This window comes from Hirundo rustica, chromosome 5 (genome assembly GCF_015227805.2).
Source record: "Hirundo rustica isolate bHirRus1 chromosome 5, bHirRus1.pri.v3, whole genome shotgun sequence".
NCBI classification, from domain to species: Eukaryota; Metazoa; Chordata; class Aves; order Passeriformes; family Hirundinidae; genus Hirundo; species Hirundo rustica.
Window position 1 is genome coordinate 7,436,490 of NC_053454.1, and position 25,060 is coordinate 7,461,549.

The 25,060-nt window shown below is 46.1% G+C and overlaps 1 protein-coding gene across 1 annotated transcript; it reads right to left on the minus strand.

Annotated features, from left to right (window-relative positions):
* Positions 1-1,347: 1,347 nt before the first annotated feature.
* On the minus strand, positions 1,348-4,758 carry LOC120752696 (coiled-coil domain-containing protein 42-like). The gene is made up of 7 exons (XM_058420623.1): positions 4,685-4,758; positions 4,239-4,344; positions 4,011-4,115; positions 3,293-3,490; positions 2,327-2,548; positions 1,897-2,046; positions 1,348-1,455 (listed from the first exon to the last, which is right to left on the minus strand). The coding sequence occupies exons 1-7, from the start codon at positions 4,756-4,758 to the stop codon at positions 1,348-1,350; spliced, it is 963 nt and encodes a 320-aa protein (XP_058276606.1).
* Positions 4,759-25,060: the final 20,302 nt, after the last annotated feature.

The following is a 25,060-nucleotide window of genomic DNA, read 5'->3' on the forward strand; positions in this document are numbered from 1 at the left end:
CACAGGATACCAGCAACGGCTGCATTTCAGCCACATGTGATCCCTATGGAAATTGGGATTGCTTAGAAGGAACATGTACCAACACACAAAGAGGATTTTTTCTTCCTAATTACCCGCCCGCATGCAGGAAGGCAGGGTGTGTATATCAGTAAATCTCTGAAGTTTGGAGGAGAGGTAATACCCAGGATTAAAACTGTTCCAGACACGTTATTTCTTGCCATACAACATGGAAATATCAAAGTTCACACCCTGTTTTTTCGGAAGATCAAACCAAGTGGATGGCAGAACCTGCCTGGCTAAAAAGACCCAGTTTGGGATTCATGCTCACTCACATTCAGCTCACTAAGCTGAAGAACTTGAACTGCTTTTTTTCCACTAATTTTTAATTCTTCCAAATTATGTCTAGGCCATGACCTAAAACACCAGCAATTGCAAGGACACTGTACCACAGTGAGGATGAGGAAAGTGGAAACATCACTCTGAATGAGTGGTGGGTGTTTTGGGACATGCCCTCAAAGCTCATTCCCTGATGTTCTATTTCCAGCCCTGCTCCTCCCAAATGCCACCCAAAGCCCAGGGATAGCTGAGCATCACACACAGCATTTCTGCATTGCACTGTGCAACATTTCCCCAGTCTCAGAGGGTTTTATTTCCTCTTCTTCCCTCAGCTCAGGACAGAAGAGCAGGGAGCAAAAGCATGTTATCAATGGCCTCTTGCCTCAAAATCTGTAATCTTATGTCATTGAGGCCTTGGTGCATAAAAAGGTCCTCCTCAAAAGACTATGGAGCCTGACTGACCACCACAGTGTGTCCCCAGAGCCACTGTTAGTCCTCTTGTTTTGCATTCATCATGGTGGCACACGTGATGAACAGCTAAATGCTCAGCTTTGGCAGGTTCATCTGTCACTTATATCCATTCTCCACATTTTCCCTAAGAGCTTGAGGGGAAGGTGAGCTTTAGTCCATAACACATGGCTGTGCAGGGAAATCCATATCGTGGTGGCAACCCTCTGAAGCTCTCCTGAAGAAAAGTCTTCCCACCTCATCGTGACATGTCTCTCAAATATCTAAGAGCTTGGTTTGGGTGGGACGTTCAAATGTGAGCATTAGTACTGATCCCTGTTTGAAATCATATTCCTGTCCCAGCCTGCTCTCACAATCTTGCCAGCTCTGCAGGAACGCTGTGTCATGCAACCAGAATTCTAAGGAAGGCCCCACAGTGGTGTCTGGGGTGAAGCTGTGGGATGGAATTGCTCTGATGTGTCCAATCCTCCCAGGAAATGAAGAGTCTAGGGTATCTGTAGGGTTCTCTTGTCCTCCTCTTTCCCTTCCCAACCCACTGAACCTTCACTGGCAGGACAGGTCATGCTGCCACATCCCTTTTGTCTTCAGAGGTGTAGCAACATCTCCTGCGTAGAACTGGATGTCTTTAAGGTGTTGGATAAACTGCTGTATCTAGGGTGGGAAAGAGAGATGGCAGAGCTCAGTGCAGGGAAGGGAACAGGAGCCACAGGGAGGCTTGTTGGCTTTTTCAGAGGGCAAATGTCACCAATCAAACTGAGCAGCAGAATAAGGTATTTGCCTCGCTGGATCTGCACCACCAGAATGAACTTTTGTGGGTGAGTCTGAGTTCAGGGCAAGGGTGAATAAAACCAGGGCTGGCCATGGCTTGATCTGCATCCCCTGCCTCAGCCTGCCTGGCTCCCACTCCTTCTGCCAGGCAAGGACCCTGCGCTACCTCCTCAGAAGAGACAGGTTTGCCTGGTGTGCCCTGGCCCTTCCCCAGGCCTGAGAGAGAGCCCCAGTGAAAGGAAGGCGTCTCTTGGGTCTGTAGGCTCTCCCTTCCCTTGGGGCAGTGGAGACTCATTACTGCTCCTCCTTCTGGCTTGGCTTTACCATGTTCAGCTGTCTGTGGCTGTTACACTCCAACACATTCCACTCTGCTTGCACGCATGTGTGGAAAAGGTTCTGGATGGCCAGCTTGATAGTCCACAGCTTCCCAGTCTTCTTGGAAGTCCTGTTCTGGATGTCAGCCCAGTGAGCCTCCTGGAAGGAAAGGGCACATGCAGCATGGGAATATGCCCTAGCAATGGTGGTGCTTCAGCACCAGAGACCCTGGCTTGGAGACCCTAACTTTCATGCTCCAGACTGGTCTGCCATTCATCATTCTCCAGCCCCATGGATGGGGATGAAATTAGGAATCTCTTCCAATCCCAGAGACTGTTACTGGAATCTGCCATGACCCCATGACTGAAGGATGAGCCATCAGCCAGTCTTGACCGAGCCAGGCTTGGAGATCTTCCCCTGCCACCCCACAACTCCTTACCCAGAGGGGGATGTCACGTTGAGCCTGGTCAAAACGTAGTTTGAGCTGCATCAGCTCATTTTTGTACTGAAGCATCTCAGTTTCTTTCTCTGCTTTGTACTGCTCCAGGAACACCTTGTCTTGCTCAGTCAGCTGCTTGTACCCCTGTTGTGACTGCAGAAGGTCCTTCTGTGTCCTCACCAGCAAGTTGTACTGTGAAATGACTTCTGAGATGTCCTCAAACTGCAGCACAGGGTTCCTGGTGTTAGTAACTCTTTGCCCTCTCCTCACCAGCTGCAGATCTTGAGTCATTTGGTACTCTGCCCTTACCAGGGCCAATGGCTCTCCCTCCTGAAAGATCTTCCCACCTTTCCCGGCCCCAGTGGTTCCAGGATTCTGCCCTTCTCCATGAGATTATTGTGCGGTGGGCTCCACTATGCCCCACCCACAGCGGTCACTGCCATAAGAAAGGGGATGTACTGCACCTCTTCCCCAGGCTAGCAGTGCTCTGATAAAGCACAAGGAACAACTGCAGCTTCCAGAGCCACATCCCCAGGACTTGGAAAGCCACAGCAGGGGTGGTTGGAGTATGAGTGATGTCCTGACATCATCTTCGAGAGAGAGCACAGCTTTTTTGACAGCTGCCGGGGGACGCTTTCTGGGCAGCTTTTCATTTCTCCCAAACTATTCATCTGACCTGAAACAGCAACAAAAACATGCCCCCATTCCCCCAAGCCCTGAGCTTTTCTCCCTTCTCTTGGTTTTTCTTTGCTTTTCTCAATCTTCCACTTGCTGCTCTGGTTCTCCTATCGTAACTCTGCTCCCTGCGGCTCACTTTGGTTGCAGGTTGGTTTTTCCATCCCATCTGAGGTCTCTGGGTTTCAGCAAGTGTGCAGTGCCCTGGACTTCCCTTATCTTCTCTAGTTTTAGCATTTATCTAAGGCTCTCCCCGAGGCCGTGATCCGTCTCACTTATGTCCAAACTCACCTGTGAGACCTTCACCACATCCTCCAGGTATTTCTTGAAGATGGAATACTTCTGCACTTTTTTGCAGAGATTCCAGTGTTTTTTTCTGAGGGTTTCCAGTTCCATCTTGGCTCTCAAAAGCTCACCATCCTTTTTCATTTTCTCCTCTCTCTGTTTGCTGATTATTTTCAGAGCTTGGATTCTTAACTCTTCATGTTCCTGGTGGTTCCCCCCACCAGCACATACAGGGAGAGGGAAAGGAAGGCAAGGTGAGATGGAGCTGGGTCACTTACCAGCACTGGTAGGACATATCTTCAGAGAGGAGACACCAGTACTGGACCACCCTAGGAACATTTCCTCTCCCTGTTTCACTGGGCCATCCCTCTTGCACTGATACTTTGGTCCTGGAGACAGGTACCTGGGATGGCAATCTGAATTTCAGACCTGCTCGGATTTGTTCCCTGAGGACAGCTGGGTGTCAGCAGTGGGGACGAGGCTAACACCCTTCCTGGGGGACATTTCGGGCCCACATGAGATCACACTGGTACAGGACAAGCTCTTTCCCACACAAGACCCATCAGGGCTTTCCATATCTGTGTTACAAAACCTTGTGCCCTGCCAGTCCTACTCCTCACAGCTCCAGTCTCAACAGGAGGCTTGAACGGGAGGTCAGGCTCAAGACTGTCTTCACCAAGGGAGGGGAGGAGTTGGTGGTGCAGCTCTGGGTCATCTGGTGTACCTGTACAGTCCCTCCAGATCTCTCCATGAGGGCTTTCAGCTGGGTTCTCTCAGCATGCAGGTCCCTCCACCGGTCAGCGATGACTTTAATCCTCTCCCTGAAGGCCTGGCACCACAGTGAGGGTCACATGGCAGCCTGCACCCAAAATCTGCCACCTGCCTCCCAAAAAGCCTCCAAAAAACCATAAGCCATCCCAACCATGCCCCAGCACCCACCTATCTTTCTCACCTCATCTTTCTCTGCCAGAGTCTTTTCCATCTCTCGGGCTTCTTTCTTCTTCTTCAGGAGGTGAGTAAGTGAAGATTGGGAGTCCTCCTCTGTCACTGTGAGTTCCCTGCCACAGGAGTTTTCCTTGAGGTTACACGCTGAGTCCAGTTCCTTGGCAGGGTGTTGGATTGCTCTGGATGTTGGACCGTGTCCCAGGTAGGGTGATGGGACAGAGCACTCCAACACCATCTCAGATCCCATCTGGCAGCGTGGCATCCCCGCCCCTCCCCAGCAGGCATCCCCCTGGCAGAGCAAGGGGATGTTACAGGGAGGAACAGAACTGGAGAAGGGGCAACAAGAGGAGGCAGAAGTGATGGACATAAGGCATGGGAGTTTGCCGTGGTGAGGGACGGAGGGATGGAAACGGCAGGAGAAGAGGATGCAGGCTGGTGGAAGAACCCCCTCACCTGAGCAAGGATGGGAGTTCCACCTCATACATCCTGAGGAAAAAGGCTGACATCTCTTTGCTCCAGGTCTCCATTGCTCCAGACACCAGTAGTAAACAGAGAGCCCAGGTTCTGCTAGCACTGCTTGTTTCCCAGCTCAGCCCAGGGGCTGCCCTTCAGCCCTGGGGGCTCAGTGTAGGAGGCACCAGGCAGGGGATGAGACCTGGGAGCCTCTTGCCTCTGCTTTCCTGAGACCTTCCTTGACCTATGGCCTCTGCAGCCCTGTGGCCATTCCAGCCCTGGACAGAGGCCCTATGGCTACTCCAACCTCCATAACAGCTCCTTTGGATACTCCAACCTCCTGAATGTTTACTTGGCATCTTAATGGTTGCTGGGCAACAGAATGTTTACTTGGAGTCAGGGGACTGACCACTGCATCCAGGACCAAGGGTTATTTAACTCACTTTCTCACATTTCTTTGGGCTCTTCCTTGGCTAAATTTTAACCTCTGATGGGTATTTCAGTGCCCCTGACAGCCACATGCCACTGCCGCAGCCCTCAGGGCACAGGGCCTGTTCCTTCTCTCCCAAACACCATATGGACACACCATCTACAGGCACGTCCTTGGGGATGTTTGACCACTGTACTGCCATGGAGTAGTGCCCTTCCCTCGTGGCTCAGCTCACTGACATCAGCTGCACAGCACTTTTCCTCTCCTAAGAAAAAACACCCCCTGGGCCCATTCTCTGTTGGGCCTGGCAGCTCCTGGGCACAGCTCTAAAAACAGTGGCTGCTCACTTCATAAGACCCACAAATTTCTCCTGCCGGCTCCCTAACGGGTCATTTAAATCCTCCTAATCAAGCAGTGGCAAACTATCACTCCCTGAACCTGGTTTTTGGTTTCCTGCTTCCCTTCTTCCCCTTCCCAATGCCCAGACCTTCCTGCAGGAGGGTGCCCAAGCTTTGGTGTGTTGATGCTTGCCTGCCACGCACCAGGCACATTGATACATCCAAATTAAACAGATTTAATGGCTCCTGCAGAAAAAGCACCAGGGCCATGTGCACGTGCTTCACTTTCAGAGTCTAACAAGGAGAATGTCTCTTCCAATCAAAAGGAATTTTTCCTCCTGTTAGTTATGATAAAAGCTCAAGCTGGAGATGAGCTACAGAGACTGGGCTGAATACTTCAAGGGCTGAGAGTCAGATTAGAGGAGTTGCTTCATCTGGGAGGAACCAACACAAACAGACTCCATCAGGCTGTGCTACAAGCTCCCCTTGGTGGTCTTACTTTCACTCATCCCAGTGCAACATCTCTGCCTCTACCAAGATTTGCTCCAGTGACAGGAAAAGATGTTTGAGGAGAGAAGACATAGGAACAACTGTGGACATCATCTGCACTCCAATACTCTCTGCTTGAAGTGCAGTTTCTAACCTTTTTTTGCACTGAGGTTGCAGAAACCAGGAGAGGAAAATTAAGTCTTGGAAATCTTCAGAAATATTACATGCTAAAGACCACACACCAGCAGACTGTGAAGGACAGGCTGTAGCTCCAGCCTCAGCATGGATGACCGGTAGGAATGGTGGTGTCAAGAAACTTTGACTGGTGTCAGGGTTTTTTTCATTTAGAAGTCTATAAATCTTCTCTTCTGCCTCCAAAACACCACTTTTGCTTATCAAACCCTTGCAAGCAACCAGCAAAATGAAAAGGCATGGAAGAGACACGGAACATGACTGAGCTGTTGGTGCGGAACCTGTGCTGTGGTCATGGAGGCCACTGGAATGAAATGTCTCTTTGCAAGCTTCCCTAAACCATCAGCTTGTCAGTTTGATCATCCCATCTGTCCCTCAGGTATTAGAGCCACACACTTTCTCCTGAGCTAAAGAAACTGCCCTGGGCAGCACCCCAGGTACCTTCAAAGGATGTTTTCCAATTTAAGAAAAAAAATTACTCCTTGTTAAAGGCAAGCAAGCAGCATCCCACAAGGTGCCCACAGAACCTCAGCCTTTCTATTTTATTACTTTCCTAACAATTTTGTCTGCTCTGGATCAATAAAAGCTCTCCTGATGAGTGGAAAGGTGCCCGGATGGAGAGAGCAGGTTGTTCCAAGGACCAGCTGGTTCCCCAAGTCCTGGTTTTCTCTCTCATGCCCTCCAGCATCTCACTGAGAAACTTCTCCAACTGGGACACCGTCTGCTCTGCCAGGGGCTGCAGGAGAAGTTGCTCACTTGCAGGTGGAGGCATGTCAGGAAAATTGCCAGGTCAGGCATTAAGCAAGGAACAACAAGCAAGCAAGAGTGCAAAATGCCCACCAGCTGCAGCAGGAACCGTGTGGAGGAGCCAGCTAATATCCTGCATCTGTTGTGTGTTGCAGTAACCCCAGCTCTCCTCTGCTTTTGTCTGCCCACAGCTTACACCTCCATGGGGCTGTGGCTGGCATTTGGAAATCCGAGAGGCGGAATTTTTGCCTTGGTTTGCTCTGGTGTGCTATCACAGGCCCTGGGAATATTCAGCCACAAACAATGACCGGTTGCCCTTGTTCTGACCCAACTTGTGGCTGGCACGCAGCATTACAACACATCACCTGGAGTAGTTCTCACCATCACAGACTCTTCCTGTAGCCAAAATCTCAGCACTGGCAGAGACAGTGGATGGAAATCAGGCTTACACATTCCAGAGAAGTGGTCAAACAGCCTGTGGCATCACGCCATGGAGAAACGGGCTTGGGGACAGGTTGAGTGGCCACAACTCTCCTTTGCCCATAAGCCCATCCTCATGCTGGAGGAGCTCCTCTAAGGAGCACCAGTCTGAAATGAGGCAATCCAGGGCTTTCTCTAGTTTGAGTTCTGCTAAAGAGCAGATTGAACCAGATTCGGGTGTTTCTGCCATCTCTTCTCCACACGTTTTTTGGGAGGCACATGGACACTCCTAGGGCAGAGAGGAGCCCGTGGAGGTAGAGGCTTGCTGTTGACCCTGCTTGGAGCTGGAAGTGAGAATGAAAAACTCTGGAGATTCCTTCCAGCAGGTCCCCTAAATCATCCTAAAATTCTGATAACTCTCCATTAGTCTTCCACCCCTCACTGCCATCGTTGGCTGGAAAAGCCCGCCCTGGTGAGGACAGGGGCACTTTGCAGCCCTTTCCACACAGTCTGGGCATATGAGGCAGAGCTTTCATCTCAACCCCTGGTTCTTGTAGAGCCTCATGAATTTTTATCAGATGCTAATGGTTTAATTCCTTCTCACATATGTGAGACTTGCCATGAGTCTGAACTTTTTTGGGGGAGGGTTGTTTTGTTTCTTTTCAACTGTATAATAATTTTAATTTTACAAGTTCATAAATCAATTCTTCTTTCTTGCTCTGCCCCACACCTCCTGTCTGGGTGTGGCTCTAAGCAAATAAGACCCTTGAATGAAAATTCACTTTTTTTTTTCTTTTTCTTTTTTTTTTTTTTGTTCAAGAAGTGTCTCCTCAGCCTCAAATATTTCATGCAGGTTGTGCCATGTATTTCACAAGCTAAGCCAAGCAAAACACTGCCTTCCATATACACTGCAAAAAAAAGTTTTCAGGCTCAAAGCCTTTCTGTCTTTGGCAGATTCTTTTCTCAAAGCATACCAAAGAAAAAGTATGGAAATGAAATACAAAGAGTGGTTAAAATAGTATTTTGGGTAGAGATGAGCCCAAACCAAACCCCAGATTAGAAAGCCAGATACCCCCCTAGATACCATGCCTAAAATGAGGAGGTTTATTGTGATACTGAGAACAACTGGAAAGCATTGCAGGTCTCCCACCGAGTTTAATTTCCTAATTGAACTTATAAAAGACTTAACCCCTACCAGTCCTCACAGCTAGCACAGATCCTTTTACGTTTATATCATAGATTATATTTACTCAGGCTGGCCCTGTGTGGATTAGATGGGGGTGGATGGGCTGTGGGGGGACAGATGGGGGTCTGACATGGCAGAGAGGATCCACAAGGCAGAGGGGCTCTGCTGAACCTGGGCAGGGGACCCAAAGCTTCCCTGGATTTCAGTGTGGTTATTTCTGCTGTTTGGATCCAGCGCGTCACTGACGTGGGCACAAACTGCAGTGTAATTTGGGGTTTCAGACCCAGCATTTAGGACTGGATCCAAAACTCGAATGGAAGAAGTTTGGGAAAGAGGCTTTTAAGAGTTTAATTTGAAACAGAAAACCCATGAAACTATTTTTGCCCTGGTCTTTAATTGAACTATTTTTTTTTTTTTTTAATCCTCTGGTATGCCAGGGCTCTTCAGGCATCAGCAGCAATGTCTCAGCATTAAATAGGACACTTTATGCTATAAGAGTGTTGAGTGACTGACAAACTCAGCTCCCTGTGAACCTGCTGTTCTGGAGAGGTGAACAAACAGCATGTTACAGCTCCATGTGTGCACTCAGCAGCAGCCATAAGAAAAGCAGATTTTAAGGAAAGCCTGTCTTAACAGCAGATTTCAAGAGGTTAATTGCACCTACTAATCTATAAATACTCTCAGAATCTGATAATGCAAGTCTTAGAGGCATCTTTACTTTCTGTATCCTGACAGAGAGTCCATATATGTGTCTGTAAATAGGACAGTTTAATAAAGTGTATTTTACTCTCTAGTTTAATATTTTTACAAATCTTAAAATAACCTTAAAAATATTTGTCCTAGTACTCGACAGGATTTGGTCTTGTTTTTCTATCAATTTAGTGGTTGTAACACGGGTCTTAAAATAGAGGAGGAGGGAGAGTGTTGTTTTGCTCCAGAAGCTGAGTGCGTACCCAGCAGGTCAACCCCATTGTACAGAGCTCCTGGCATCATGAGCCAAAACCATCCCAGCTTCCTTCCAGATAAGGATGGACATGCCCTGGGCTCTGCCCACTGCTCTGTTCCATCCTGTACTGTGCCAGGGCTGCTCCTGTCTTGTACCCACAGCACAGGCACATGTCCAGCCAAACCCTCCCCACCTTCAATAAGCCAGGTCGCCACACCTCTGTTCCTCCACCCTAAAACAAGGACAGGACTTGGCTAAAATGTTGAACACTCAGTGAAGCACCTGCTGCTAGGCAAAATGAAACCTCTTGGGCATGAAGGGTCCACAGTGCAGGAGAAAGAACTTATTAAAAATCCTTTTTCTCGTGTGAAGAATTGTGTTTTTAATGTTTCAGTTTGTTGTATCTTTGTCCATCACAGCTGGATGTTGGTTGTAGGGGTCATGTACCACCTTTAATGCATACAGCTCACCCAGCACAGCCCCAGCTCTGCCCCAGCAGTGGTGCCAGCATCTCCCTGCTCCCCTCACCACATTCTTGCTGCCACTGATGCTCAGGGACAGATTCCCATTTCTCTCAGCCTTCCCAAGCAGTTTTGGGAACAGCAGGCATCCAGGCTCAGAGCAAACTCTGGAAGGTAGTTTTGTAGCAGAGAATGTTCCTGGACTCCATCAGCAACATCTTCAGACTCAGTCACCTTTCAAAAAGACAAACTCCATGAACAGTGCTCTCATATACATACATGCACACACAAAAACAGTTATTAGCTTAATAGGGTGAGTATCAAAATGCAACAATAAATTATCTGACATCTTTATTACTTAGAATGACTGATTCAAACAAAGCTAACCCTTTAATTATGTTTATATAATGTAATTTGGCAGAAGTCATAAAGCACCCCTTTGGCAATGCCAGATTAAATATTTTACATTTGCTTGGGCAGCACATTACAAGACTGGAAGTGGTATTTTTGCCTGATGCTCTGGAGCAGTGACTGCACTAGTGTGGATAAGAACAAGGCCATAGAGGTTCTGCCCTGAAGGAATTTTCCTGAGATCAAGGGACCCCAACCCCAAATGCCACTTTTTAGAGCTCCCCTTCCCACCCTCACATCCAGGAGAATCGAACCACTGCCATTTGCCAAGACCAAAACAGAAGTCCCTGCTGCTGCCAAGGTACCAGTGGTGCCTCTGTTCGTGCTGGGGGCGTTTCCTGGCCCGCTCACCTTTCTACCCACTGCAGCTTCTCTGAGTCCTCCTTCTCCGTACAGTGGGAGAAGGGGTCCCACTTAATGTCACAAACAAATTGGCTAATGGTCCTTGAGAAACTTCATATGTGGTATTTCGGAGAGAGGATAAAGCTCCATGAGCTATTCTGCAACAGGGCACGGGACAGAGAGAAGTCTCTGTGTCCAGATTCCCAGAGCCCATTTTACCATTACTCCTAGGTATCTTCCCAAGAAAAATATGTTCCCATACCAGGCATTGTGTCTGGGTTCCTCAGTAGGAAACTCCCCAAAAATCCCACATTTCAAGCTCATGGTTCTGCTCTTCACAGTTGAACTAGAAATGCTCATTGCCTGTTTCAAAAGGATGCAAAAAAACACCCCTTGCTCCCAGAACAGATCCCATGAAGCTGCCCCTCCACTGCCAGCACACCAGGAACATAGATGGAGATGAAATTAGGACAAAGCTCCTTGACATCCAGGATAGCCCTTGAGATCCAGGATAGCCACTTCACTGGAAACAGACTGGTTGCCCTTCCCAAGGGATTTTCTGTGAGTCCCTACCTTCATGCTGGGAATCTCAGTCCACTCTCAGCCCTCTGAGATCCACATGCCTCCTCTGACCATGACCACCTACTCCAACATATCTAAATTGTCCACTGCCAAGAACCACCCCAACCTCACGGGTCTCCCAAAGAGATTTCTCTCACTTGGTTCTGCTGCTACAGTGGTAGCACCAAGTCGATATTCATAAGCAAACACAGCACAGTAAAATCCAGTGCAGGGAGAATGTGGTTGTATCTTTCTGCAGCCAGTGGGATGAAAGCTGCATTCACAGACTGCTGGAGCAGCCAGCATAAACTTGCTGTAGCTCTTACTACTTTGCTTAAGTTCAGACTATTTCACACACACACACTTTGCCCAGCAGACTCTTGGTATAATGTAAAGTAGGTATCAGTTTCAAATGCTCACTGTGAACATCAATTTGGATACTGTAAGAGGTACCTAAACCTCTCTTCACTGTTATAATTAAGTGATGTTTGTGAAGATATCAATAATGAATGAGGATAGACAACAGGAACTTGAACTTCATCAGTAACATGTGGAGCCAAATGGTATAGACGTAGATTCAAAATTTATTAAAAAACCCAACAAAACGAAACAAGCAAGCAAAAAAAAACCCCAAAACCCAAAAACAAACAAACAAACAAACAAAAACCCCTAAAATAATTCAAGTGGTCCACAAAACAATGCATAATATACAATTCAGAACAGAAACTTTGACTAATGCAAAGAGATGAGACCTTTGGAGCACTAAGCAAAGCAGTTTACAATTTCTGGTGTGTGTCATGTTTGCATCAAAATGTTTTAATTACAGAATGAATAAATCCATCCAGACAAAATTTCTTTGAGTTCTTCAAAGACAGCCTTGACTGTTTTGCCAAAGCACTTTCCCTTTTTTGCCTTCATATAAATTACAGTGTGCAAAAAAGTAAGTCAGTTAAGAGAGAATAGGCATTATGAAATACTTCCCTTTGCATAAGTACACAGGCTTGCAAATCTCATTGAAATTCTGTTGAGTTGCATTGCCCACACAACTTGCAATCTTAGTGAAAGCCACACAAAAGGCTTCCCTCCCCATTGTTTCCAGGAGCGTTTTGGGAACGGGGCATATATTGCTACGCAGGAAGGGAAGCAGAGACAGGAGTGAAATGTAGTTTGTTGAGCTAATAAAACAGCAAGGCTTCCATTTGTTTCCTTACTCCTGTGGAGCCATTCCTGTTTAGGACTTACACGCTCCACTCTTCGCAGAGCTGGTGACAAGCGTTTTCACTGCTGGCTGTTAAAGCTCCTGGGCTGGTCATGTTTTAACTATGAGAATGTTTCCCAGCCATTAATGGCAGTGGCTTAATTCATGATTTAAGAGGTTGATATATGACAACCAAGGGACAGAAAGCCCTAAAGAGACCTGCTGTACCTAACTAGCTGAACTCCTCTAGGGATTACAGCAACCCCAGAAAAACATGAAATTCATCTAAATTCAGGGGATTCTGAAGTTTGCAAGGCGTTTGGCCAAAAGCAACCTAAATATTTTCATATTCCTTTACATAAAGTTACCAGTAGTGCCTAATTACATGAGTAATAAGAGACAACAAAGTCTCCTTCTCACACATTCAGAACAGTCTTTCATGCAGCAAGGAACGGTGTATACATAAAATAATTAAGACGGACATCAATGAAAGCAAGAAGGGGCATGAGCTTAGAAAATCTGCCAAACCATTGGGGCTTCTGGCAGAACACCCTGAATGTCTGGGATCTACTTATTCAAATGTGGGCATCAGACTTCTCCAGGGAGCCAGCCCATGCAGGCCAGCAGTCACACAGGACAGCAGCTGCCTCCTGCTGCCCTTGCAGGTGAACTCCCCACTTCAGCTCCAGGGCAGCTACGGCAGAGAAGCTGAACACAGATGAGAGAAAATCGGTAACAAATACCTCAGGAAAAAAGGTATCAGAGATTCCCCGTGCTCATGTCTCAGGAACTGGGGCTGATCCAGCTCCATCCTGCCATTTCTAGGGGACCTACAGATCATTTCTGAAGACACAGGTATATACAGATGGGAAGAAAAGCCCAGGTGTGCAGTAGTGCACTGTTTCCCCCTACCCCAAATAATCAGATGATGTGAGTGAGAAAAAATCTAACTTTCCTTGGTTAGTGACCTCAAGCCATCATGGCTGCAGCTGTTTAATGCTGCTCCATCCATTTACAATGCCAGGTCTCTGACACTTATTGAAGGCAAAGGATATTTTCTGCTCAGCAGAAAAGGCTGAGTGTCAGCTCCAAACTACTTTTCTTGCCTCTTGAAAAACCTAGTTTAGCCCTTCACTGTTTCCAGTTTATTCCCTCACTTTTCTCCTGTTGGGGCAGAAAGAGAAAAGGGTTCAATCTAGATCTTCATCTGATTTCAATAGGACAGTGATAATTTACAAGAGGGGATAATGCCACCAACAGGTGAACTCAGGTTTTTCCTGATTTACACCAGGGATGAGGTTCACCATCAGCCAGTAGCCTCCTCAATAAGCAGGTGACTTCAGGGTGGTTTATTTCTGAACCTCACATTTACACCAGAGTAACAGGAGATGTCCTCTTCTTGAAACCTCATCTCTATGTGGTTGTGTACCTGGGGATTGGGTAATGTCTCCTGAACGTTTTTAGGAGAAAAACTAAGAAAATAAGTTCTCCTTTCCACAAGAAGAAAGATCCTTTCTACTTGAGCAAGGCAGCCCCAAGTAAGAGGAGGGCATGTTGAATGCTGCAGCTGAGCTGGTGGAGGTCACAGGAGGAAATTGGGCCACTTCTTTGGGCTGTGAAATCCCTCCCCTAAGCAGTCACACACCACCCTGGTCTTCCAATGCACCCTCAGCAGAAAGACCTCCCATGCAGCAGTACTCAGAGCTCAGTGTCTGAAAAAACTTATATTTTCTTTGTTCTGTCCTCAACTCAGTCAAACCTCCCTTCCCCTTCCTTCTCCTCACTAACCCCCTCGGTGTGCCCAGCCGCTCTGGCTCTGGGCACTCCGAGGTGGGTGGTCACTCCCTGGCTGAGGCAGTGGTTTGCTCCCACGCCTGCAGCCATGCCCAACCCCAGCAGCTCTCTGACTATCAGGAAATTTGCAAACCAGAGCGATGAATTGTAGGACCTCTCCAGGGAAAGCACTTCTGGCACACACACACACACGCTCTTTAGGCAGCTGGAACTAAAATCAGGTTTTATTTCCCTCTCTGGGTCAAGCAGAGCAAATCATCACTTCCCTGGTAAGCACAGAGCACGGGCCCAGCAATGTGCCCTAGTGACAGGGCTGTGTACCCACAGCAGTGAAAGATCTCCTTTCACTCACAGTGTGTCTTAGCCTGCCCCTTCTCCCCCCAGCCCTGCATGTTTTCTGCTTATAACAATTAATTGCTTCATTGCTGAAGGCAGCGCTTAATCCTGCGAGCGTAAATTCTCACGTACAGCGATGTGATCAGTGAGGCTTGTGGGATTAAGTCCTTGGGTCCACCAAAAATTTTCACAGGAGTGTAATTATAATCAAACATGCAGCTACATGAGTATTTCAAGAGAAGCACGTGTGCAATTGCTTGTGATTTGTTGCAGTTTTTAAAATCAGGAAAATGGTTCGGGATGAAGCTAACTTGCCTGGGCAGACATGCACAGAATAAAACAGTTTAGAGAAATCACTTTAGGAATTCTCCTGTTGGTCCTTTACATAGTGCCCCTTCAGACCCCAGCTCCTTTCTGAAGAAGTGCCTTTCCTCCACCAGGCTTTGCCTTGTTGCTTTCCTTACCTGAGCCTCTCCTGACACCTTCTACTTTAGTCTCAAACTTGAAGTTTCAGCCAAAGACACTAAAATTTTTATCTACACATCTCACTGTTTCTTTTCTTTGCAGCCCAAAGGGCAAATAAGCACAAGCATGAAGTTAAGGCTTTATTAATGGCATGTGTGTTGAACTGAGACAACCCATCAACCCTAAAATTGGGAAGCAAAGATCTTCATGCTCTCTCTGAGGTGATCTGCCTGGGACAGTGCTTCCTGTGGCTCAAGAAACAGCTTCTTGTCCTCTCCTGAGGGCATTTAGCTCCCACATTTTGTTCAGATACTTTCTGATCCCTCTGCAGCTCTGTAATACCCCAGCCTGAGGCAGCTCACTGCTAACTAGAGCCCGAACAAGAGGCAGTCATGGCAGGAGAGAATGCACAGGAGGAATTCCCACCAACAAACTAGAGCTTTTCATACCAAGACCATTGAAGAAACACTCATAAGAGGATGTGTTCCTCAAAGCAGATCCTTTTGCAGAACCTCTTCAGCCAGTGTCCCTTGTTGCCCTCTGCACCCCCAGCAGCTGATTCTGACCCACCACCCTGCTCTGCCACCAAAAACTTTCACATCAAACTTCCCACATCACTGTCACAACTCCTGTACTCACAAGAACCTGGCAGTGCCAGCCCACACTGTGCCTGGCCAGGTGCCTAAAGCTCAAGCAACCTCCCAAATGCTTTTGATCCACAACTGCAGATGCTTTAGGGCATTTCCCTGTAAGGGCTGCTCTCCAGAAGCAGCTGTCCTGACTACACCCCTGGGGCTCTGGGATTTGGAGCAGAGCTCTCTCCAGGTGAACCCAGTGGCAATTACTGGATGGATATTTCACCTGGGTAGTCCCCCACTCTGAGATCAGCAGCTCTAGTGAACAGTTTTTGAGACTTGTGCCTTTTGCTCTGGGCTTTTCTTCAGCTTCACAGCAGGAATCAGATCCTTGGGGTCACTCTTTCCCCCTAACCCTGGTGTTGGACCATCAGATGTAAGCCATGGACTATGCAGCCTGTGTTCTGGTTCCCTTCAGGAGGTCTCAAAAATCATCAGCTGCACCAAGTTATGCACAAATCTCACTAACTGATGAGCTACTGCCAGTGGTGACTCCCAGGTAAGACAGTGCTGAAAGGGGGTTGTAGAGAGATGAGTGCTGGTCTCTTTCCTCAGGTAACAAGTGACAGGATGAGAGAAAATGACCTCAGGTTGTGCCATGGGAGATTTAGGTCAGATATCAGGGAAAATTTCTTCATGGAAAGACTTGTCAAACATTGGAAGAGGCTGTCCAGGGAGTTCTGGAATCACTGTTCCTGGAAGCACTCAGAAAGAGTTTGATGTAGTTCCTGGGAGGCTGTGTGCACAGCCAGCTGCTGATGGACTGAATCTGTAATGGGTATAAGGAGAAACCTGCCTCCATCACTCAGATTTTGTCCCCTGCTGATGGTATCACCACCAGCCTGTTTCATGGGATATGGGTAAAATCTTTAAATCAGACAAGGAGACAACTAAGTTTGATTAATAGCAAGCAATTTGCTTAATGAAACAGAGTGCCAAAGCAGGAAATATTCATTTCCCTTACTAGAAACACATTACTAATTAAAACAAGGGTAATAAAGAGGAAAACATATATTTAATGTTTCTCCATCAGTCTGAAAAACACTTATTGTTAGATGCTTTTAGAAATATTTTCTCCCTTCAGACCACACTGAGTTTTGAATGAAAATGGACTGAGGTAACCAGTATTTAAACCTCTACATGGAAGGTTTAATTCCAAACCCACAAAAATATGCTTAAATATCACCTCCAGTTATGCACTCCATAAAAATCTTTTACTTTCTTAAAAATGGAATTATTTATTTCTGTGCTGAGTGGCAGCTGCTTACACAGTTGATTCTCCTGAGAATTTATGCCTGGCCCAGGCAGAGGAAAGGAGCCTGGAATTAACCTCCTGCTCTCTGCTACTGGTAATTACCTTTGCCACAGAGTAGAGTGCACCAGGAGCAGAGAGCCCAGGCAGGGCCCTGCCATCAGCAGCAAAGAAATAAATCAAGATGTGACAGCATGAAGGGACAAATAAATCACCAGGAGAGAGGTGACATGGGGAAGGACAAGAGCTATAAGCAATACAAGCACATGAGTTTGTGGCCAATGCCAGCTGTGCAGGAGCTGCTTTGGTTGGCATCAGTTGAACATCTGGAGCTGGCCTGGGCTTGAGGACAGGAAAAATGAGAGACAGAGAAATAAAGATTCCCAAAACTGAGACAGCAAGTCACCCTATCCCTTTGGAGCATCTTGTCTAAGCAAGGTTCCCACACAGAGTACCAGGGCTAGAGACAGCTCAAAGTCACCTCAGATCTTCCTCTTCTGACGCAGGAATTTACTTCATCCTCTACTATTCAAATGTATCAGAAGCATTTATACAGGAACAACTCATTTTGGAGTTTCTGCTGTACTTTTTGAAGAGAAAAAGAAGTCTGTATTAAGATGCATTACAGATATTAATAAGGAAATGTCCTAAGAGAAATTACTTTCTTGGAAGGTAACATAGAGAAGGGTTCTTCCACCTTAAAACAATACATTGGTTGTGGGGGAAATAAAGAGAAAATCTGCTTTTTTGATTTTTTTTTTTTTTTTTTTATTGGTTGGTGGGTTGGTTTGATTTGATTTGATTTTTGTTGTTGTTGTTGTTGTTGTTTTATTTTTTTGTTTAGAGGAAGAGAGAAGGAGCAGCAGAGAGGGATTTGGCTGTCGAGGGCATCTCATAGCAGTAGGTGGCAAAGACGCCTCAGTGCTCCCTTGTGACATTTTGGTGAGATGATGTGGTTGGAAGGGAAGTGAAATGAATGTAGCTGCTTCCCAGAAATAATCTCCCAAGGTTTTATCTTTAATCCCTTTCTGTCCATACTGTGATATGAAGTATAAGGAGTATCCTGTGGTCAGCACAGCAGCCTTTTGGCTGATGCCAGAGTGTGTAACCACATCCCATCCCCACTCAGCAGAAGCATCTCATTTCCTGCAGGATCTGGAGCAGGCTCTGGCTTTCCTCATGTCCTCGTTGCCGCCAAGCCACAGTGGAAACACTCACACTGGGCTGCAGGTTTCTCCAGCAGGAAGGACACAAGCACAGAGCTGGGATATTTTAGCAGGAAGGGGCAACTGCCAGGCAGCTTGGTAGTTAGGGAAGAGAAATGTTTTCTTTGCTGGAAAAAGTGAGCATGCAGAAATGGGCTCGCTCAGCTCCTCTCCCCATATCATACCAAGGCAATAACCACCAAGAAGTTTGGTTCTGGTTTGGTTTCTTGTCAAGCACTTGAAGACCAGGACACACTGACATGTGGTGAATACCAAATCCCAATGATCATTGCAAGGATAGAAGCCACATAAAATGGGGGAAGGAGGAACATGGCAATGACTGAGTGAAGAAAAACCATTAAATACCTGGAGGACAACAGGGCCAGGATGCACTAAGAGGCCAACAGGGAGCCAACATAATGTAAGACACAAAAAAACCACCAAAAAACCCCCCACCACACAACGAAACACCAAAGCCAAACACAGAACATTTTGGGCAGGATTCTCACTTTCTCGCTTTCGTTTGTCTGCCACAGCACTATTGAGGTGAACAGCTTTCAAAGTCCTAAACAGCATCCAAGGATTTTTGTCAGTATTAAGTCTTGGGAAGGTTTTGTTAACAAGGAGTGGGAGGAGAGGGTGTTTCTAATTATTATTATTTTTTTCTTGTAACTACTTTGAATAACCCATCTCTGAGGAACAGAAGTCCCCCTGGAAGCTGGCATGAGCTAAGAACCTTAGAGCTAAAATCACAAGGTACTTTAGAAAACTACCCATGAGGGTCACACACACTTCCACATACACCAACCATTAATTATGGATAAAACAGCATGCAGAGGTAAAGAAATACTTCTGATTGACTTGCTGCCCTGCTCCAGGAAAATATTTCTTACACTCTCTCCAGCTTGCATTTTGATTTTGTGGAACCAAAATCCTTCCAGACTCCAGCTTTCTATGCCCTTCCCCCTGGTTCTTTTGGACAGAATTACAAAATGATGGGGTTAATAGAGCGCAGAGCAGCTGCAATCTATTTGGATTTCACTGAAGGACTCGATACTGTCTCCTTAAATCTAATGCTCCGAATTAATTCAGGTTGGCTGGGGCTGGAAAACACTGTCGTGCTGACCAAAAGCTGCCTGAGACAACTGTAAACACGGGGCAGTGACAGGCAGAGATGCTCTCACTGCAGCACCAAGGGGCTGAGAGCTGCCTGCTGCACTTCAACCTCATCAGACAGACAGCAAAAGAAAAAGGGACTCCAGGGAGCACTGACAGAAAGTCCAAGATGAAGTTAAAACAAAAGGGGGTTGCATCCAATTGAGCAGAGGTCAAGGGAGTTGAGATATTATGGTAAAACGAGTCAACTTTTACATAGGAAGGGAGGGAGAGGAGGGTTGCATACCTGTGCTGGGATAGAAGAGTTCATAAGTGTAACAGAGAGGGAAAATCCAGCGGGCAGCAGTGACAATATTGCTAAAGCCACCCTGCTGCCTGTCTTCCACAGTAAGAGTCATTTCAGGGTGGAATAATTGCTGCTCTTTTCCAGAGTGAAAGAATTGCTCTGGAATACACTCCCTCAGTAGGGCTCAGAGGAGCGGCAGCCCCAGAGCAGCTCTCGCAAAATAGAATATTCTGCGCAATTTTGCTTGGTAGACAAGACACAAAACTCAAATACTCTTGATCCATAGGCAGAAAATTTGCATGGGAACAAGGAAAAGGAGTTTTGTAGCTAATGCAATCAGTAGTCTGCTCTTCTTGTTGGTGCCAGAATCTACTGACCCATTCTACTGCTCCTAAAATCTAGGGAATTTTGCTGCTTTGATGGGAGAGGATTTGATTATGGGCCAGTGCATGGTTTTTAAGGGGAAAGAAGGCTTTTTCCATGTTCTTACATTTTTTTTATGTGTTCTTCACACAGTTTCCAAATTTTCCAGCATAAAATAAAATTACAAGAACTTCCCAGGCATGTCCTGCCCGCTGTTTTCCAGGCCATATACAAAAATCTCACCTTTGGACTTGGTGGTATTTCAGTTTTACAGTATCCCATGTGAAGTTCTTCACCCCTCTCCTCCCTGTCTTTTAGGAGAAAACCACTGCTGCTCTGGAGGAGCTGGTAACTTTTCCTGATCTGAAATATTCAAGCAACGCAGTGATGGGCGCTTCCCAAAGCACCGGGTGACTGAGGAAGTTGATTGTTCAGCTTTAAAAAGGGTTTGATCAATCAGCTGTTGGTGTTGCATCCAAAGCTCACAAAACCAAATAATCTCTCAGCTCCATCACTTCCCCAGACTGAGCTGTCCTGGGAAGAGTTTTGGTCACCTGGTACAGGAGACTGCTCCCATTGCTACTTCAAAGACTGAGCTTAAGCCTGTTTGAATTCACTGTAGGATAAATTCCAGTTTTTCCTTGCAAATCCAGAAGCCTCCGACCCATTCCCCTCGATACCAAGGTAAGAAATTTGGATGAGGCAGAGCTGGGATGCCAGGCAGGGTAGATCACCCCTCACACAGCAGAACAGGGATCCTTCATGGCCAGGTTCCCTGTGCTGTGTGATGTCCCATCACTGGTGCTCACAGCACTCAGCCCTCACCACACAGACATCTCCAAGGTGGAAAAAAACCAACCTTAAAAAGGGCCTGATTTTGAGTTTAATGCCAACTCCATAACCAGCCAGTCACTGAGGACGTGAGACTCAGCCTTCATCTCCTCCTGCCTAATATGAAGCAGATGTCTTCTGTTAATGAACCATTTGCTAATTAGTAACCACTTCATTTTCCTTCATTTTCCTTCCCTAGTTTTCTCTCTAGCTCAGACACACAGAGGGTAGGCTGTATATATAAGGCAGTTCCCTTAGAAATGTATTGCATGTGGAGCAATTCGAAGGCACTGAGGTAGGAAGTGAGCAGGACAGTGCCTCTTAAAAGATGGGACACTTGACAGGGATGTGGGACATATCATTCACCCCTTTGCATGTCTTTTGACTCACCAAGTTGCTTTAGCCTCCGTATTTTGAACTCAAATCCTTGTTCATGCCTTGTCTGTTCACATCAAAGATGCCAAACAAGGGACATGTCTCCAGTTTCAGTGTTTAGCAGAAAGAAACAGGGATATTTTCTACCACCAGTGAGACTGTAATAGGGCAAAGCTTTACAGCAGTGACTCTACAGCCCTTTTACAAAAAACCCTGTGACTCTGGATATAGGTGGTAAAACACATGCTCCAGAGACAAAAAATTATTTACAGTAAACATCCCTTTTTCCTAGTGGGGGTTGCAATGTATCTGGGACAACCTTCAAAACGACAGGCTGCAGCTCCTGATCTGTTGTGGCACAGGATCCTCATCCTTTTGCTCCCAAGATGCTCGAGTGGGACACAGCAGCTGGGACACACCACCCAGAACCCTTGGACTTGGGACCTCTGAATTCTAGTTCAAAATGTTACATCCCAGTCCAATCAAGAGAGATTATTTTCCTCTGGGCTCTGCATTAAAAAATACAATGATGCTTATTCATTAATTATAAGAAAGGGATGACATTTAAATTCTCTCTGGGTCCCAGCCATCACATTGCTTCTTTCTAATAGTTTCCCAATAGAAACAGATTCCTGTTCTGGCTGCCTGACTCTCCCCTTTCCCCCTGATACTAAAGGGTCTTAAAAGCTTAGAAAGCTACAGCCATGCTAATTTTGTAATACACTGGAACTCTCCTTTTGCATCATCCTAAGGGGGACTCACTCTAATGCGGCTCTTGGAAATAACTTCGCTCCTCATAAAACACCCCAAACTGTAAACCTCCAAATGAGCTCCTTACATTAAGGCATTTTAAAGCTTTATGTTAGTAATCATCATGATAAACAACTCCAGTCTTTACAGAGCTTTTCATCCCCAAGGATCCCAGAGTGCTTCAAGCCACTGCACATCAACTACAGACAGGGATGAATCCTCTGCCCTGTGAAAAGGGGGCTGTTGCCAGGGCTCCAGCCAGCTGTGCCATGCTGAGAGAGAGGGGGAACAGCTTCTCTGCAGCTCAGCTGGTACAGAAGTCCTGTTTGCATGCTCAAACCTTGCCAAAGCAGGAATGGTACATGTCCTCCAATTGGGCAGCATGAAATGGAACCAGAGTCCAGTAGCTGGATACCAGGGAACAAGCTATAATTGAGGGATGGAATAAATAACAGCTAACCGTGTTGATTACCCTGTGATAGGAGATAGAAAATGGACACGAGCTGAAATGTGGAAAGTTACAATTTTTATATATATATATATATATATATATATATATTATATTATATTATATTATATTATATTATATTATATTATATTATATATATAATATATATTATATATATATATATATATATATATTTTTTTTTTTTTTTTTTTTTTTTTTTTTTTTTTAAGTCCCTATAAAGGTGGTTAAATGAGTTGTCCAGAGAGCTTGTGGCATCTTCATCCTGGAGCTGAGTCCTTGAATTCAACAGGATGAAGCCTTGAGCAACCTGGTCTTGCTGGAACCTGCTTTGTGCAGGGCCCTGGATGAGAGAGGTCCCCTGGCCTCATCCCAAATTCTTCTGCAGTGTAGTCTGGCGCAATAGCTTAAAGCATGAGTGGGGTTGGTTTAAATTAACACATCAACTGCTGAGTTGCAGCAGCTGTCACAGCTGTGAGCTACAGGCCCAGAAACCTCCAGAAACTGCAACGCCTCAAGTCGTGCTAGTGAGAGTCTATGGAAACCCCATTCTTCTGGTTATTTCACTGAGAATTGAGGTGATTGCTCTTGTGTCGTCCCAGCAATGTTGAGGAGAATGGAGCACCGGGCCCCATGCAGCAAGCACTTCCAAATGTGGGTGTTCCCTGCCTCCAGTCCCGTTTTTTCGGGATTAAAGCCATTCAGTGCTGTTAACTCTTCCTCGCAGCAACCAACAGCTTGTGATTCTCTTTAATCCGGACCCGCTCCACTTCACCGGCTCTGAGGGCAAGGAGCAATGCCCAAACCTGGCCTCAACACGCTGTACCTCAGACCTCATCAACACCCAGTGTAGCCACCCCACATAGATCCAGCTTTCCCAGGAAGCCGGCCCCGAAAGCTCTTTTGGGGCAGACAAAAGGCGTCATGTTGTCCCACTTGGATTAGAGTCTCCCACAACTTCCAGAGGTTTCTCCATCATGCTGCAGCCTCACCAGCTTCTGCCTCCTCTAGGAATTTGTGTATGGGATCATACCTTCTTGTTCACATCTTACTGATGGCAGGTTTGTGGTTAACTCCTGAAAAGTAGCATATCCTCCTCAGGGAGGTGTGCACCCTATGCAAGGAATGACAATTAGACCTCAGATGGAAGACAGCAATGCAGAGAGACTCCACCAACTGCCTGGGGGCTTCCTTCAATAGTTAACTTCCAGCTAACCACTTTTCAGCTCACACTGACACCCAGGAGGCTGCAGCATGATGTAAAGACTTGGTAGCGCGACAGCAGCCATAGGCAAAATCATTGCAAAAACAAAGTCTTCCAGGGCTGGGAGCCAGGGAGTGTGGAACTCAATATGGAAGATATCACTGTATTTTTTCTTGATATCATTACTCTTTATATTCTGTTCCATTACAGTCTGAAAATACTTTTTAACCCACTGCTCTCACTGTGATCTGCAGTCATCCAATTGCCTTGTGACTCTCATCCCAAAGAAATCCTCACTAGGATCCAGGCTTGTATTGGACTTAGACAGTTCAAGGGTTTAATAAATTTTTTATAACCTTTAGGTATCACTGGGAAGCAAACAACCCAACATTCCTTATGGCTGTGAGCCCTTTTCAGCAAACTGCAGCTTTGAACGATTGGGGCAGCATTTAATTCTCTTCTGTAGGGCAGGTAAACCTGAGGCAAACAGTGTAAGTATCAATAGATCAAACAAAAACCCTGGAACCCATTGACTTTGGACAAAGGACTGGCAAGTTCCAGCTCTTCTGCACAGCATTTTTTAAACTGAAGCTACCAGCTCTGTTAAATAAACTGAAAAAATCTAGAAAACAATCTAGAAAACAAGTAGGACAAAAACCACAAGTGCTGAATGAATTGAAGAACAACTCTTTTTCTAAAGTTTCACTCTATGTAGTGTAAATAGGGAACAGGTCATTTTTAACTGGTAAGGTCAGTACAATTATCAGTTCAAAAATCACATAAATGTTTAAACTTAAATAGTTTTATGGTGATAGGAATGTCATTGCTGTTATTATCACAGCAACTGAACATACACTACTGCTTAACAGAAATAGGGGGGGAAAAAACGAAATTTCCCACCAGAACATAAGGAAAAGAAAGTTAATACAGGACTTCCAGAAAACAGGTTTTGGACTTCAGCCAGGAAATTTTTTCCTTGGACCTGGTTAAGTCTTCCTAAGGGAAGCATTATTTTTTTGATGCAGAGGCTCAAGTCTCTATATTTAGATCACATCATAGTCGATGAGTTTAACACTTTCACATTTGAACCAACAGTTTATTAATATTTTTTTTCAGGCCTTCTGTAACACCACATGGTAGTTTATTCCCTTTATAATAATTTCATAAATTGTCATGCCTGTCATTAAATGGGGTTTACCCCAAATAACATCTTGGATTTGGCAAGTGAGACTCAGCTATTCCACGTTGTGCATTAACTGCGTGACCTCCTTGTTTCTTTTCTTGTTCAGTGGAGTGTTCAGCACTGTGATCAGAGCAGTCCTTGTGTGGGAGGGGAGGGAGAGCTGTAGGCAGAGGAGCTCAACAGGCTGGAGAACCAGCTAATGGGAACATCATGAAGTGCTACAAAGGTGAATGCAAAGCCTGTCAGATGAGAGGAATGTCGCCATGCACCAGTATGTGATGGTCATTGAGCAGCTGGGCAAAATCTCTGCAGAAAACAGATTGAGGTGGCCAAGAGCTGGCAGTGAGCTCTGGCAGCAAGGAGGGACAACAGCTGCCTCAGGAGGGGCATTGCC

What these genes read in the sequence shown, in the direction of transcription:
- LOC120752696 (XM_058420623.1), bottom strand. Translation starts at nt 4,758, where the DNA reads ATGGAGACCTGGAGCAAAGAGATGTCAGCCTTTTTCCTCAGGATGTAT. An exon ending in GATCTGGAGGGACTGTACAG is followed by an intron (nt 3,491 to 4,010) that starts GTACACCAGATG and finishes GGGAACCACCAG; the next exon opens with GAACATGAAGAGTTAAGAAT. An exon ending in AACGTGACATCCCCCTCTGG is followed by an intron (nt 2,047 to 2,326) that starts GTAAGGAGTTGT and finishes CTTTCCTTCCAG; the next exon opens with GAGGCTCACTGGGCTGACAT.